Source organism: Gavialis gangeticus, unplaced genomic scaffold (genome assembly GCF_001723915.1).
Source record: "Gavialis gangeticus isolate Ggan-Ray unplaced genomic scaffold, GavGan_comp1, whole genome shotgun sequence".
Taxonomy (NCBI): Eukaryota; Metazoa; Chordata; order Crocodylia; family Gavialidae; genus Gavialis; species Gavialis gangeticus.
In genome coordinates this window covers 43334654-43352604 of record NW_017728996.1, presented here as the reverse complement: position 1 = coordinate 43352604, position 17951 = coordinate 43334654, and the positions used below count along the sequence as shown (strand labels likewise).

At 38.0% G+C, this 17951-nt stretch overlaps 1 protein-coding gene across 1 annotated transcript in view; it reads right to left on the bottom strand.

Annotated features, from left to right (window-relative positions):
• Positions 1 to 394: 394 nt before the first annotated feature.
• Positions 395 to 17951, bottom strand: part of TPM1 (tropomyosin 1 (alpha)) — a 210128-nt gene continuing 192571 nt past the window's right edge. The window contains exons 3-9 of the mRNA XM_019503833.1: positions 13666 to 13799; positions 12303 to 12420; positions 11124 to 11194; positions 10793 to 10868; positions 9643 to 9705; positions 9200 to 9269; positions 395 to 1332 (exon numbers count right to left, since the gene is read on the bottom strand). Of these exons, the coding sequence (XP_019359378.1) occupies positions 1250 to 1332; positions 9200 to 9269; positions 9643 to 9705; positions 10793 to 10868; positions 11124 to 11194; positions 12303 to 12420; positions 13666 to 13799 (615 nt within the window). The 3' untranslated portion in view covers positions 395 to 1249. The remainder of the gene's footprint in view (positions 1333 to 9199; positions 9270 to 9642; positions 9706 to 10792; positions 10869 to 11123; positions 11195 to 12302; positions 12421 to 13665; positions 13800 to 17951) is intronic.

The window sequence follows — 17951 nt, the reverse complement described above, 5'->3', positions numbered from 1 at the left end:
TTTTTTTTTTTTGAAGTCAAGTAGTAAATGTTGCATTAGCAGTTGATAAGCTATGTTAACTTGAGCTGTAAATGTCTCCTGATTGGCTAGCCTTTTTGAGTCAACAGTTTCACATTTAAAGTTAATGGTTTGTGTGTGAAGGCAGGACTCAAACTCAGCTGTGAAGCCAAACTCAGTATCCTAATTTTGAGGTGTATTTTTGAACAGTTTCCAAATTCCTCAGTGCAGGGCTGGAAAATAATATAGCACTTATTTTGACTCTGTTCTTACAGAACAGAACAGGGAAAGTCAGTGTGTCAATATATTTTATTCTTACGAGCAACCCCTGCATGCGCATGCCTTGCATAGATAATTATTTCGTACAATGAAAGACATAAATCACAGGAGGCCAACATTTAAAAAATGTCCTAAAATGTGCATTTTATTTCATATCATTATACAATGTTTACATACAGGCATAATTTTAAAACTGCTTAAAAGAAAGTGTGTAAAATAAAGTGAGGGAAATACCAATTTATAATCCCCCCTCCCAACTCAACACGAATAAAATACAATTTAAAACAATCTCTACCAAATTCACGTTTTCTCCTGAATTTAATGAATCTTTCAATTTCAACATGAAAAATACAGTGGAATGAATACTCAAGTTGAAATGCTGACCTACACATTTGTAATGAGCTGCAAGTCTACTAGTTAAAAAAAAAAAAAAAAAAATCAGAGTCTTAAATATTTTGCTTCTTGCCTATCCCTTTGTTTTACTGAATTCGAAGGCACAGAAGGTTCAAATCTTCACAGATCAATAAAACTCAGATAAAATAAATTACCATGCTGCACAAACATTTGAATTGTACAGTATCAAACTAAAAGCCCACTGTTGTATCCTTTGTTAAAAGTAGCACCAGTCCGCACCTGATCTGTCTCTCCAACATTACAAAGCCTTCTTGTCAAATACAGTTGGCACTTAAAGGTGGGACACTTTCTGCCGCAGCAAGGATTCCTAGACAGACTAAGCATACTGTATTGCTTAACTCTCTACAAAGTGTAGGCGACATCAGGTTGGGAAATGGCACATTTAAACCATAATAGTTTAACCCGCATATGGCTTGCCCATTTTGGTTTCCCTGACCCCTGCCTGGTAGGTAAGCAGATGTTCTTGTGACTGGTGAAACTAAAATAAAAACATGTTTAAGGGGTTTCATGGCAAGCAGGTGTAAAAACAAAAATAATGTGGTTGCATCTAAGAAGGTTTTCACATGTTGTTTAACTCCAGTAAAGTTTGATCCAACATCTGATGCATACTAAGGTTTTCTTCTTTGGCATGTGCCACTTTCTCTGTTATGGAATTAAAAAATTAAGACATGAATAACAGTTCTTTGGATGCATCAATTTCTCAACATGAAAGCATGCAATCATCTTTTATCATGGAGGAGTTTAGAAGGATGAGATATATGCATGCTCATAAATACAAGCATCTTTAGCCAAGAGAATGACAAAAGATCCAAAACAATCAAGTGAACTTCAAGTGATGCAAGTTCTGAACTGTTGTGCAGCTACATGTCTAAAAAACTGACCATTGTCAAAAGAGGTAAGATGTTTGTAAGGTTCATAAGCCACTTGGCTTGGGGGGGCGTGGGGGGGAGAGAGGATTATAAAAAGAAGGGGGTGGAATTTACAACAATCAAACCACCAAGAAGGACAGAATTTATGATTCTGTACTCCAAAAACATTCACACTTTTCAAGCTGCATCATAATTCAGAACTTGCAGAGAAGAAAACACAAAAACAACCCCCTTCCAATTAAATGGCTTCTGAGAAAATTAACATATTATTTTGGCTATTAAAATATAATGAAAAGGTGTTTTATTGGCAGTTAGTAGTTTTACGCTGCATGCACACTTTTATAGAGCGGTCATTTAACACTCTTATATGACAATATATAAGCACAATGTTCTGGAGCTACATGCTACCAGAATCCAATAACAACAACTTTATGCTGATGCAAGCATACCTTTAAACTGACTAGGTATTTTAAGATGGGGCTCCTATTTCTAAGGCTGCTTTCACCCAAAAATAAGGCCATTTCATTGTAAACTCAAAACAGAGCACTAAATTTCCAGTTATGAAAGAGCTGGGAATATTTTATTTTGGTTTTGAAATTGGAAATCTTGGCTAACATCCCCTCTCCGCCCTCACTTCCCCTAGTAGCCAGTGAAACGCTTAGGTCCAAATTATAATGGGAACTAAAATGAAAGAATAAGTTTTCTACAAGAAAGGGTGCTGGTTTTTAAATACTATTGGCCAAAGACTAACTGGTAGTATAGTGGAAAGGATATACCTATTACACAAAGACAATGTGCCGCTGCTCCAAGACACACATTTAAAGGAGCCATATCACAAGGGGCACTTCCACATTTTTCCAGCATTATTTGAAAATGTCATCCATTAATTTATAGTAGATAAAATACCTTGAATATCAATTTACAGGTTTCTTGCATATTTCTACATGGATTTATTCATTCTTGAGGAATTTAGGTAAGTTTATGTTTAAAAACAGCTGACAGTATATCCACACCAAAGTTTAATCCTCATTCAATGCCAAATTTAGTTCATTAGTTAGGCGACTCTTTTGCTCAAGTTGCTGGTAGAGTTGGTCTGTACAGTCAGCAAGCAAGTTAAAAGGAAAAAAGGCAGAATGAAGAAAGATTAGACAGAAAATAAAGATAAGTAAGAGTTAATACGAACTAGGTCACAAGACAGTTCAGTAACTAGTAAAACAGAGAGAAATTCCTTTCCTTACCTTTAGTCACCAGAGTACTAGAATTATAAATACCTACTCCAAAAACCCAAGGAACATCTACTACAACCTTTGAAGAACTTCTCTAACACTCCTCTTGTGGGATTAGATTGTGGGACAGATCAATAGTGAGAAAAAAAACAAAAGGCAGACCCAAAAGTACCTCCCAAGTGAAACCATATGAAATGTAGTGTGACTTCTAAACCTAGACCTGCGTGCAGCAGCAACTGTGCCAGTGTTTGTTTTAGGACTACCATCATTTTGTGCAAGTACACAAGACATGGCACAATTTCATAGCTAAACTTCACGTGACTGAAAGCAATTGTATAGTCAGGCTTTATAACTGAAGAAGTGCACTAGCTTAGTGAAATCAACTGCATCTTGGCTAAGTGTAACAGACACTGAAATCACTGCACCCTTTTCAGTGAGTCTCTTGGAGTCTCAGCGTTCAGTTTAACACAACTAGATCAAGCCCTGCATGACTAACTGCATGTTCTCTGTATTGTGTGATTTGGCAACTGAAGTAGCTTTGGGAAACTAAGGTGCATTTCCCAATTACTAAAATGAGGAGGATTTAAAGCCCATGAATGTAATATGAGATTCACACATGTACATGTGACAGGCTTCACAGTAGGCAATATTCAGGTGAAACAATAAGTGCAAGCTGCCATTCTGCTTGAGTAGAGCAAAATACTCAAGGACTGTCATGACAGGTGAGCTTCAGGATCAAACACCACACATACAGCTACAGTATTAAAACAGAAAATCTAGTTAGGATTGTTCCATGACAATGTATTCTGTTTCCTTCTCTTGTTCTGTATTTTTATTGACAGCATAAATATGAATTGAGACTATTTTACATGAATATTTTGACCGTTCATACCCAGTTTTTCCAGTGTGCAGAACAATCTGTTTTGCCATTCAGACAACACACCTGAGAGCTACAACAACAATATACATCATCCTACAGCAGTGACCAGGCCATACAAGGCCACAGGACACATTTGTGCAACAAATGGAAAACACCTGAGCCAGGTAAGATCAGAAGATAGCCCAGAACCCGGGGCTGTTACCAATGACAGACTGCCTTAGCATCCCTCTTCATCACTGCAATGTTACACATTAAATCACACTTGGAAACACTCTCCAAAATCTCAAGATAGCCAAGCATCCACTCTGAATATCAAAATCTATATAGTGATTCTTCAAAAAAATATGGTGTTGTAATTTGAACTAAGAGCTGCATATTTGTTTGTATCATAACACTTTCTTTTTTTATTTGAGGCAAAAAAATTAAATTCTAGACGCCCAAACTAAAACTAATTCTAAAAATCACTAGTCAGACTTGAACATCTTGATCTCAAGTTTTCCAACTTTTAAACGTGTGTATATATATAAAAACAGGAACAGGAAGGTTTAAGCATTACACTTGATAATTGTATAGTTATCGGCCAATATGAAGATTGTCCAAATTACACATCTTTATTTTACGGGTTATAATTCTTTTGAGAAGAACTAAATCTATGAGGCTTTTTTAGATTTGACGAAAGTTGAAAAAAACAAAAAAAAAAACTAAATAAAAAACCAAAATAAAACAAACACACACCACCAAAAAACCTTGAGTTTCTCTATCCTCACCTGGTTCAGATTTTCTAATGATCAATATTCAGATCAAGCATGGTATCATGTTATGAAAAGATGCTACGAGGTGAAATTGACAAAAAAAAATAATCAAAAAACAGAAATGGAAAAGAGTGTTGATTTCCAATTAGAACCAAAACAAGAGAGGAAAAAAAAGAAATTACCAATTATGAAAGGACTGCAAGAGGGAAGGATGCATTTTCAAGCCTCATGGAGTACTATACATTAGAGAAAAGTTAAAAAAAAATAATAGCTCTCTAAGGCAACTCCACATTACCATTTACATGGGAGTGATATGCAATTAAGTATGAATATCAGGGTACGGAACAGTAAATTTAGGTACACTGATTTGAGCTGATTTATGTTTTACAAGCTTTGGAAACTTTAGTAACAAAATCTAATGAAAGGAGTAATTAGAAGTCAATTTAATTTAAACTGATATTTACTTTAATGTAAAAACTATTTTAATTTTCCCCTCATTATGAACAAAATGAAGTTAGAATAGTTGCAATGAATTTAAAGAAATACCACTGCACTTGTAATTATATATAACATAGGAGAGCAAAAAATGACAATAATTTCATGTTCTATACTTAAAAGAACAATGTCAAGGTCAATATGAACCCACCATTTAGGTTTTTCAGAACAAAGATTTAAAGGGCCAGAGACCAATGAAAACTTTTAATTTAATATGTAATGAAGGCAGGGCAGTATGAGTTAACTACTGACAATTACAAGACTGATTTAATTTTTAAAGCATTTCTTTGCAACTCAAACTTTGAATTTTATGCCAACACAAAATTGTAAAACTGATTAAAGATTAAAGTGAAACTCCACTGCATTTTCCCCCAACCTAGGTAGTAAAATTTAAAAAGTAAACAACATCTACGGATTTCCATAGCTCCAGAACTCATATAGTTAATCAGAGACCAGGTAATCTGGTGTTTTTATTTAGAAAAAAGTGATTTTTGACCTGACATTATCCCTTTAAAAGTTATTTCCCTGAAAAGTTAAATGATGAATGCACTTATGTAAGGCAGGAAGTCTTTAGTATCAAGCTAATAGGAAATTCTGGACTCTGGAAAAATGTAACTGCCAAGAGATCTCTAAGGGCCAACTTGCACTCTCAGCTATGCTCCCATGACCAAATTACCTCAGTGGGAATTGTATGCTTGCAGATTTTGGCCCAAGAATAAAAACCTAAAAAAAACCCCACTGAGCCTGAGTCTCATATTATCTGCATTTTAATTTGAGGGGGAAAAAATGAAGATCCCACTACAGAAGTGATCAATTTAGGATACCCAGGTGTAGCACTGTCACCCCACAAGCTAATATTATTGGTTTTACATTTTTGATAACCAAGCAAAAGGTTTGTGAAAAAGGGTAGAAAAGTAAAGAAGGGAAAGGCAGCCAAAAATAGATTCCTAATGGCAAAAAGCAGATTTTTAACTTTATTAATAGTTTTCAATAAATAAAAGGCAAAAGAATAGCAAAAGGGATACAGCTTACACAGTGGGATGTTTTATTTTACATTGAAAGAAGTAGAGTTTCTGTACAATAGAAGGCACAAAGAGCAATATCCTGAGACAGGAGTCTAAAAGAAAAGGATCAAGGTAAGCTGGAAGGCAGGACAGTGAGCCCATGAAACATCCAAGAGCTTGGAAAGGTGGTTTAATCCAGTTGGACGAAGATGTCTTTTTACAGGTGAAGCAAAGAAATTTATCTGCATGAAGAAAAAGTTGGAAAAGGTGGAAAATGAAAATGGCATAATGGAAAGAAATAAAGGGAAAGAAACAGCAATAGCACAGCAGAACTAAGCATGCCAAGCTAGACTGCTAGTAAAATACCATCCCACACCTACTACTGGAATGTCACAGCAATGCCTCATTTACACTTAGATGGGTAAATGTATTTATAGCTGAGAGTCAGTTCTGAATGCTCTCTCCCTTACTTAAAGTCCACTTACTAACAAAAGAAAGAAGAAAAACCTCACAACTATAATTCAAAGCTCATTACAGACAAGCTGTTACAACAAAGAAATCTCCAAAGCCTGTGGCATTGCTTTCAAATTGGACATCTCTTAGATTTACGTTATGCTAGTATAGTTGCTAATGCATGCAAGAAACTACGTTTAGTTCTCTGCACAGGAAAACCCAGAGGCCTGCAATTTGTGCATAAAGATGTTAGTGTGAAGAGCCACTAAAAGTATTTTCCGATTTAGAATCAAAACATGCAAAACAGATAATATTAGACCACCACAACTTTCTAATCCTTACAAGGTATGGCAAAGGTAATAATTTGTGCACCAAGGGATTTTTTTAAATTAGATAGGATAATTTTAAATTTTTAACACATGCAAACCACATTTGTAGCTCTACCCAAAGCCTAACATTTACTAAAATACTGGAACTCCAGATCCTTTGGATGCAGAAGGAATATCTACTGGCATAATTTAGAGTGCACCACAATTGGCCAAGTTCTGCTTTGTCAGTTTTTCAAAATTTATGCACAAGAGCATCACTATGGGGAGGAAGAATTTAAAGGTTTCAGCACAGTTGACTCCTGTTCCCTGTCTTTAGTATCTATCAGAAAATTCAGTCTGTTACAAATACTAGACTGCCAGGCACATCATGGGTTGGTCATATTCTTACCAACCTTGCAGTTTTACTACTTTTCATATTTCTTCCCTTAACTGCATGTTAACTAAAGCCAGTGTTGCAATAGTTCTGTCTTGAGCTATTTCTATCACTACCAGTAAAATATGTGTAGATATTTTCGAAGACTCAAGACCACATTCCAAATCTGTGTCCCTTTTTTAATAGAAGGTCTTAAAAGTATTTTGTCATTAGCAATAGCTGTTGAGATATTAGGGCAGGCCAGAAAACTAAGAAACACTACTAAAAAATGAATGAAACACGTTATTTAAATCCCAGACTACACTGAAATTTTCAGAGTAGATTCTTTACCAGAGGTAGTTACTACTCACAAGAGTAAAACAAACTCTGAAGAAAGCCCATTGTATAGCACATACTGAAACATTTCTATTCTGGCAACTTTAAAATGGTGGTCTGTGTAACATATCTGAACAGAAGCAAACTGAAAATGAGAAAGTAAAAGCGAATTAAGCAAGACAACTATAAGGAAAGGCCAATTCATGGATCCAAAATGAAAATGCAAACATGAGTTTATAAAGCTAATCTTGAAAAACTCTTAAGAAAATTCACTAGGACAGGCAAAAAGTACTTGCCTACTTTTTACCAAGACAAAAAAAATAGCTATATTTTACATGCTTGAACAAACTAAGAGAATTTGTTTGCCCTAGAGAGTTTAATTTCATAAGACTGCAGCTAAGCAATCAGGAAAGTAGCGCAGGCACAGGCGAAGAGGACATTTACATGGAAGTCATATCGTTGAGAGTGTGGTCCAGCTCCTCGCTGATCGCTTTGTACTTCAGTTTCTGAGCATATAACTCATCTAATATTTCCCAGGGGAAGACGGAGATGTGCGAGGAAATGGTGTAAGGTCAAGTGATGGAAGGTGAAGGTGGTGGCATGGGATACCATCCGGAAGCAGTGGCAGGAAAAGGGAATAGTGCACAGAAGGAAGTGGTGTAGTAGACAAAGAACAAAAACAAATCAAATATAAATTAGGAAGGAATAAAAACAGAAAGTAGCTTTACATGAAAAGTCAATGAATATTACTGCATCACTGGCAAGCCAAGCTGAGAAAGATAAAGCCGAAGAAAATCAAGCATGAAAAGAAAATACAGTTACCATTTTGCTAAACTGTATTTGCTTGTATTCTACAAGTTGTATAGGCACATGCAACAAGTTACAGATCTAAAAATACTGCTGTGGTAGAACTGAGCTTTCTACATCCATTATTCTTTGAACAGATATTACAGTGTTTGCTACTCTGAAACAGCTTTTTTCCAGAGGTTTTGTTCTTCCCAAGCATCTTAACTTTTTTCTTTTTTGCTTTCCCTTTCTTGCTCTTTTTTTTTTTAAAACTGAGTCACTGACCACTGTGCAGTTGGCTGGTTCTTTCATACCCTTTAAAGACCTCTAGCTCAAGACAGGTCTCCTATACCAAGCAAGAAATTTTATTGTAACATTAAAGTAGCACATTTTCAAGGGAAATATTTTTAAATTAGAAAGCACAAGTGATTTCTCTAGAGCATAAAAAGTACTTTGCTAAAATTCTGAAAGATTCTAAAGTATCCAAAACAAATTCCTTGTCCTCTATCAAATCATCTCAGCTTCTTGATGTGTACACAATGCACTGGTTTTACTGGACAACAACAAGTATTCTATTTCAAAAAATAGTTGCGCTGACCTGTGCTTACTCCCAGTCATAAATCGAATTAGCTTGCAACATTCCTAACAACCAAACAAAATACTGCTCCTTGCTGATAATTATAAACAATTAAACCAGGGTATTCATTTTATTTTCTGATTATTTACCTTCTCCATATAGCCAAGTAGAAGAGTTTAAAGGAAAACAGGTCTCAGAATATAAAAGAAAAAAGAAAAAAGGCAAGAGCAAAACACTGTCCACCTAACCTGGCAAGTCAATAATAAATCTAGACTGGAAAATACTATATTGGTTTAGGGGGTATTCTTCACATTCTACTTAAAGGATTATTTTCTTTTGTTGGCATGGGACTGGTCACATAAGTAAGAACTTGCAGGACATACACTAAAGTATATACAGGTGGGCACAAGCTTTGTATTTGGTAGCAAGTGAGAAAAAGAAGAATCATACCTTCTAGGTCATCAATGCTCTTCTCCAGCTTGGTTACTGATCTCTCAGCAAATTCAGCACGAGTTTCAGCCTGAGGTTAAGAATGTACATGTCAAAAAACACAGAAGTAATTTTAGGACATTTATGATATATCTAGAGGTACAAAAGCAATTATAAGTATGAGAAAAACAACACAGCAGTGGTTTTTAAGTGCACCTTTTTTCTTTTTAAGTACATTGCACTTTATATGCAACATGGACCTAATATCACATCCCCGACCATCTCGACTGCTGTACTTACTGTATTTTTATGCACATAATACAAAGCCAGAATTGCTTGTATTGTAAAATGCTCTTTTTTATGAGCAGGCATTTAACATACTACTATTATCCATAAACTGACTACTTCATATTAAGAGACAGAGTGTTATTGTAAGATTTGTTACAGAATTGCTCAAATTTTACCTCCTTCAGTTTGTCGGTCAGGACTTTAATCTCCTCTTCATATTTGTCTTCCTTCTGTGAGTACTGCAATTAGAAAGAGTATCACAGATGTTAGACCAAGTATTTGGTCTAGGAAAATATAACATGCATGACAAATCTTCCAATGTAACATTACCCTCATATCAGCATAGTTAATGGTGCAGTGTATTTTCTTCTACAAGGAACCATGATCATGTTTTGGTTTATTTATTACAAGAACCAAGTTTTGCTCTAAAATGCATGGGACTAGGTAGTGGTAACTCAGGGCAGAATTTAACCCTAAAATTTTAAAGTGGGAAGATAGGTTAAAGGCAAGATAATATCTTAATACTAAAGCTGCATGACACAGCACATAATATATATTACAGTTTTATATACGGTTGAACTGTTAACACTGATTGAATCTTTATTTGAGTAATGATTCTCATGATTCTGGAATATGGCCAAATACCAGCTAAGTAACAGGTCCAAATGCTTCTATTTATCATACGGCCTTAATGAAATACTGTGCAAATATTTAAAAAAAAAAATGTAGGCCTTTTGGATTAATTACTTGCCAAGTGACATGCTTTCACATAAGGCTCTAGCCTACCTTCTCAGCCTGAGCCTCCAGCGACTTCAGGTTGTTGGTCACAGTTTTCAACTCCTCTTCAAGCTCAGCACATTTGCTATTATTTTGGAACAGAGGCAGGAAAGGGGGCAGGTGGAAGACCAGTCAAGCCAAAGAAATAGGAAAAAAGGGGGGGGAAAAAGATAGAGAAAAATGAAAACAATTATGGAGCAAAAGAACGGCCTAGAAAGTAGCTGAAGCCATCACAGAATTGAAAGCAATCCTTCAGTGCCAGAATTATCTTTAAAATATTTTTTTAAAAAGCAATTATTTTCTACAGCACTGAGCTTACTTAGAGTGCTTAAACATCCTTTAACTATGAGATAGTTCAGCTTCTTTTCTGGCTGCACAAAAGATTGGTTGTAAAGGTAAAAATGAATAAGAGACTAAGAAAGCCACCAAAGCAAGATGCAAAGAAAGTAAAGAATGCAGTGAGGATTCATTCATTATTACCGATGGGCTAGGAAAGCTGAAAGATTTGGGTTGCAGCTAAACCTAAAAACTGTATATTAGTATCAGTACCTTATCCTCTGCAGCCATTAATGCTTTCAAGGTTTGATCCATTATTCTTAACTGTTCTTCCAGCTGTCGGACTTGGCTGTTAGTGAACACATGAAATGCACAAAAGCCATTCACAAAATCAGTGTGCAGGTAGAGCATGCAGTGACAACACATACACATATACATACACACACATTTACTTGGGTGTTTACTGTTTATCTCAATCATTACAGTAAATGAGCAAATCATAGCTTTGAGCTGAACACATACAGTGTACTGCCAACATTTCATGCTGTTACAGTTACTGTCTTGCAGCACCTCACGCACTTCCTGGGGAAGTTCGATCCCTTACCCTTCCGAAAGTTCAGCGCGTTCCTCAGCCCTCTCAAGATCACTCTCAATAATTACCAATTTACGCGCTACCTATAAGAGGCAAATATAAAAATCATGTGTTATTGCAAGCTCTGTGCTAATGCAGTCAATGCCTTGGGTAATATTTCTTGCTAGAATAATCTAAATAAAGGATCAAGCCTTTTCCATAGCATTATAGGTTTACGGATGTAAGGTCAGAAGGGACCTGAGCAGATCATCACGTCTGACCCCCTGCCCTGGGCAGGAATGAATACTGGGCTCACACGTCCCCTGGTAAGCTTAAGCTCATATGACCCCAGCTAGGTAATTATCAAGTCTCCTTTTAAAGACCCCTAAGGTAGGAAGCAGCACCACTTCCCTTGGAAGCTGGTTCCAGATCCTGGCCACCCTGACTCTGAAGTAGTGCCTCCTGATGTGTAGCCTGAACCTACTCTCAATCAGTTTGTGGCCATTATTCCTTGTTACTCCGGGAGGTGCTCGGGGGAAACAGGGTCTTACCCATTCGCCTTTGGTCCCCCTTGGTACAAAGTTTCCCTACTCCAAAAAAAAATGAGTTTACAAGTCAACCAGACCTTTTTTTACTCAAAAAGTTCCATTCATATTACCGTACATTGGGAATGGAGCCCATGGAAAATATCAGCTAATGTGACAGAATCATAGAAAATTAGGGTCGGAAGGGATTTCTGGAAGTCATCTAGCCCAACCCCCTGCTCAAAGCAGGACCATCCTCAACTAGATAAAAAATATGTTAATAGTTCAAGAGTATTTTTTCTTTTTCTGATAGCTTCTCTGAAGGAGGCAGGGATTCTTCTCTCAACCATTTTGGTGCAAGTGTAGCATAGCAAGATGCCATGACACTAACTGTGTGGTGTCAAACCACATGGTAAGAGAACTGACAGGTTAGCTTCATTTAATCCTGTTGGTACCAATTTTAGCTGCTGGACCAACAGCCTGCTGTGCTAAGGAATAAGCAAAGCTCTTCAGCAGACACAGAACTGCCTCATCTCTGGAGACACCCGGGAGTACACTTCTGCTATAAGTCCTTCATGGGAGCAGCACTGTGTTTCTGACCTCTTGTGCTTGTATGACAAACAAAACCAAATAGCTGTAGTCAGAGTCTGTATGGCCTCTGCTCTGCAATTTGCACTCAAGAACTGACCTCTTCATATTTGCGGTCAGCCTCCTCAGCAATATGCTTGGCTTCTTTAAGTTGGATCTCCTGGATTTCCATTTTCTCTTCATCCTTTTGGGCTCTGTTTTCAATGACCTTCATTCCTCTGAAGACAGGAAAAACAGGAAATACAAGGTTTAGAGTTTGCTAGTTTACCTCTAACCCTCATGCCATTAGATTAAGATGAGTGAAGCATCAGAGATATTTGACTTCGCTGTGAAATTAAATTTCCAGGGCTTAGTTCTGTGTACTTGCACTTGCAGGCTAAGAATAAACTCTAAGGGAGTCAGATTTAAAAGGAAGAAATAGTTCATTATGTTGTTTGTGCAACTCACAACTAAGCAGACATCTGAAATCATCCATATCTGTAGATTTTTCATACTTTTTTAATGTAGTGACTAGCTCTCTCCCCCTCAAAATGTATGACAATGGGAATTGCTTTTCAGTCCCCTAAGAAAAAATGACTAAGGACAAAATGTACCCTACAACTCACATGCTAAATACTTCAGCTCCTTGGCACTGCATCTCCAAATCCCTGGAAGACTGGCAAAGGGCATATTTCTGAGGTGGATATTTAAAATTCTGTAACACCTCCTGTATTTAAGATCCTTTCTGCTCTGCACAAGAAAATATATTTTTTCTGTAATTACAGGGATTTACTCCAGGCACCTGACAAAAATTCCCTTTCCTAGCTGTTACACAATGTGCCATGCACCTGTTCAAAGCTTTTTCACCTTAAAGTGGCTGCACTGTCAGTGCTGACAAATGCACACTCTGTAAAATGTTCAGTGATCTTTCCAGAAGAAATAAGTTGTGACAGATAACTTGTAAAAGGCCAATGGTGTAAAAGTCCAAACACCAATGGGACCTGGGCTCCTAAAGCACCTCTAGTGCTTTTGAACATTCTATCCTAAATTCTCCTGATCCTGCATTCATAAGAGCATAAGAAGCTGCACTGATGCACAAACTGCATACTGCCAGTCCTTTCCTGTTTGCCTTTCCAGACCATCTAGTCTTTGTGTAAGATTTTTCTTGAGTGCTCCAAGAGTGATGCAAAATACAGGCTTCTATCAGGGAAGCAGTGTGCATCATCTCCACAGCCCCTAACGATTCAAAGGATACTTGAAAATATTATCTCTACACTTGGCATGTAAACTAAGATTAAAACCTGAATGCTCAGTAAGTCTTTGTGGATTAGGGGAAGGATTGGCTGAGGTCCACATATGCATAGGTGAAACTGACCCCAGGCAATCAGACACAACAGTAGTTTAGCTTACTTTTGGTTAACTCACACGTGACTATATTTGATTTGTAAGGATAGGGAACTGATCAAAAATTGAGCCATACTCACCTTTCACTCTCATCTGCTGCCTTCTCAGCTTCCTCCAGCTTTTGCAGAGCAGTTGCCAAACGCTCCTGTGCACGATCCAACTCTTCCTCAACCAGCTGGATACGTCTGTTCAGAGAAGCTACATCGCTCTCAGCCTAAATAAAGGAAGCAAAGAAAATAAATTCATAATATAAGCTAAGTCTTTTGTAAAGGACCATTGAGACAGTATTAAAATGAAAGTTGGGAGGAAGCACATGGAACGAACCCTACGCTAATCCATCAAGTAGCCTGCGTGCACATACCCCCACCAATGCCTTCATTAAAATGTACAGTCATCAATTGGATTTATTGGTCCTCCATTTCATATGAAGTACCTAAATACCACACAACTTGTACTAACAAAATACGGCATACCGTCAGTTCCATTTTTTCCCCCCTGGTTTTGTGCATTCAGCTTGCAGCTATGAACAGAGTAAAGACACTAAAAGCTTTGTTTAAATGTAGCAATTTTTTATATGAACTAACTGGTCTGCCCCAGACCAGTGTATTGACAGAAGATGTGCAGCATTAATCCCGAGTCTAGGGGCAGGAATTTGCCCTTATTTCTAAAAAAGAAGTCACGTTACTTCTTTGAGCTACAGGAAGGTAGGAAGCATTAGCTCTGTGAGTTAGCACAGTGAATACCCACACTTACAATATATCAGTGAAGGAATCTGCATAAACCTCTCTCACAAATGGAGTGCTAAAACACTGGAAAACAGTGTAAATGCAAGATATAGATGGGGGTTGTTTACAGAAGATACAATGCTAACAGGTATGTTAGCAATTAAATTTACATTACAGAAGTCCTGGGTTCTACAACTGCCAGATACAGGACATGTGAATGGGTACGGTGATAAGCATCCTCCTCATTATTTCCTCCATCTTTGTCTTCCTTGCATTATCTACTTCTCTGGTCTTCTGCATACCTCTTTACAAGCTTTCACTTGAGACATTTTTCAAGCTACATCTGCTTTGGTCACAGAATAAGTCCTGTAACGGGATTCTATAAACAATTTCCTTATTAACCCTCTTCTTTTCAAAAGGACACACAGGTGAGAAGTGCTTAGAATAAAAGATCACTATTTTAAAAGGTATATTACTTCCAAGAAAACAAACTACATTTTAAGTTATTGAAAACTTACTTCAACATTTACCCAATATGTTCTTCCAGGAAAGTGCAACTGTGATACCTGACAACTACTACTTGCAAATACTGGTACCCTTTTGTGACTGAAGATTTTTAGGTGTTACTATTTACAACCATAGCAAGAGGCCTAGTCATGGGTGAGGGGATTCTGAAAAGGTGTGATGGAGAGCTCCCTGGCACGGCAGGGTGCACTTGGCAGCAGTGACCAGAGCTATCAACGGCAGAGAGCTCGCTACCTGTGCGCTACACAGTTACAGTACAGTGCAATTGAACCAGTGCACCTCCCTTCCCCCCACTTCCCTTCCACCCCAATCTGTCCCTGTCATCAACTAAGACTCCACTGTGGTAAGTTTAAATGAGAACAGCTTCTATATGGGGCAATCTCTACCTTCTACTACAGTGGTAAAACTGCCACTAGAACAAATGGAAGTTGCACACACAGAGCAAACATACACATTTATGAACTATTAAAGGTCACTGAGAAAACTGGCAGCGAGACTGCAAGATTAGGTACAGAAAGAAAATAAATCCCTAAACATCTATGTTATCTCAAGTTTTCTATTTTCACTGGGCATGTAATCAGGCTGTAAGGCTCAGCACTCCTTACAAGCCACAAGATTTTTAGAGGAACACAGATATTTCAACTTGAAAAACAAAACTTTTTTTGGCAAGTGGGGTTTGCAGATAGTACTTTTGCAAATGCCGGTCGAAAATACTTTGGGAAAGTAGCAATACTGCAAGTTAATTATTATCATGCTAAAACTGTTCTTACTGTGATGAGCATACAATATACTTAGAAAACATAGGGTGATTAAAGTTCAAGTTCTTACTTCCTGTTCTGCAAGCTATAACTCAACAAGGGTTTACCAACTAGCCTTATAAGGCCCAAGTTATTCTGCTGCAGAGCAGTACTTCTGTCCTTATATGGTAAGGAAAGGGAAAAAAATACTGATGACATTAATGGGCACTCCCATGGCTAACAGATAAACATAACCTTTTGCATTTATGCCAAAGCTGTTGTACGCTACATATTTTCACCGTGAGATGACATGAATACATTACAGGTTGATTATTGTTACTGTCTAAGGAAGATTTTTTGTCAGCTATTCTCATAACTGGATTCACCGACTTTTGATTTTTTAAAAAAGAAAATGGCTGCAGGTTCTCAAAATCTTAGTAAACTTGTTAGCAATCAAAAGATGTAAGTTCCAATATGCTGTGTCAAGTGCCTAAGCTTTCTTATGGTTTGCATTTTGTACCTGGCACAGGAGAAAAAAAAAAATCTAGCTGATCACGTCTCAGTATTATACTAAGGGAAGGGTCAGCGTTATACCCCAGACTGCTAGCTGCAGTGAACGCTTTGATAAGAAAAACTTAACAGTACAGCAGCAGCTACGTTTGTGTAAATGACACTCTTTCCATATAGCAAAGCCATGTATTTACATGTGCTCATCAGGTCCATTACCTGTTTTTATTCACATCACTACTTATGTCTATTAAACGGAAATATAAATATTATTCACGATTATAAGCTCCCTATGAAGTCTAGATAAAATATTCAAGAAACAAAACCCTGCCTTCAAGCATGCAAAGCTCAAATCTGTTTTATGTCAGAGATTTTATAAGACTTGCAGAAGTCTTCTTATTAGAAGTGGCTAAAGCCACCTTTATGGGCCTGACCCTGTTTTCCATTGAATGCAACTGCAAAACTCCTACTGTTTTAAGTAACACAAGATTAGCCCATTGTACAACAGAAAATGTAACTTATCAGTAAAACTGTTTTTGCTGAAAAAATTCCATAGTGGCTAAGTTACCCATCACCTCAAATAGGAAAAATCACTTTCCTTTCCTGACCTAGTCCCTTCCTTCACTGACCTAGTTACTGCTATCAGCTTTTTAGAAAAACATGTCATTGTTAGGATTGTTTAAAAAGGAACTTTTAAAGAAACAAATTAGCAACCTGTGACATGATCTACCTCCAACTGCAGAAACGGTTATGTGAAGTGAGTTTGTAAGAATGTTAAATACAGTCAGAGAATTCAAATGAGCCATCACTGTAGTCTCCAGGAAGGCCATCTGTAACCAATCAGGAAACATTTCTTTCACTGATGGATATCAGATAGCACACTTGTGAATTTACTGCCTAGATTAGAACAGACAGAAAATTCCAGGCAAAGGTCCCCAGGCACCTTTTTTATAACCAAGTAAATTGATGATAAAACAACTGTTTTACATCATTTTTCTACAACTACCAAAGACCTCAAAACACCTCTACGAGGAATATTATAATATATATTTTACAGAAAGAGAAATTTAGGTACAGAGATGTTAGGAGAACCACCAAAGGTCAGTGGTAAACCAAAGAGCAGAGCTCCTGGTCTCTTTCTGTACCCACAAGGGAAAGCTCCATCTCAAGGCATCTACCAAATGATGCTTCTCTCTTTTGTAACTTACTTCATGTGGAAATCTGGGTGGAACAGGTGACTTGGCTCTTACTTCTGATATCAGAGCACTCACTGTCCTCGAAACCATTGGCTAGACTGGAAACATCTGAAAGAGGATGCTCACAGTGCTGGCCTCAGGTGCTTTTTTCTGTCTCTGAGAACCCAGGTGTAATTCCCTGGGTAACCTCTGATAAGCAGCCTCTGTGCCCCAGCTCCGGGTTTACAAAATGGGCCTGGTTTATAAAACGGGACAGCATCAACACTGCTCCAGAGGGGTACTTGGAGAAGACATCCATTCACCACGTTCATCACATACTACACTAACAGAAACACCTCAATCCAGGTACACGCTGCATGGCAAGACACTGTAGTCAAAGCCTCAGATCCGGCGGCCAGGAGCTAGGCCCCGAGTTCAGGCGCCCGCACAGACGTGACCCGACATTCAGAAGGAGCAGGAAGGACGGGTAAGGAGGGGAAACGTGGCCTCAGGGCGTCTCAGCAAGAGCTGGCCTCCGCAGGCATCAGGGGCCCGATGGTGCCCCACGACCCTGGCACCTAAACTCTGCCCCGGGTGACTTGCTCTGCAGGGCGGCGGCTCCGGCCGGCACCGCGGCCTCCAAGGGCTGAGCAGGGCTCCGAGCCGCCTCCCCCCACACTGCGGCCGGGGCCTGCGC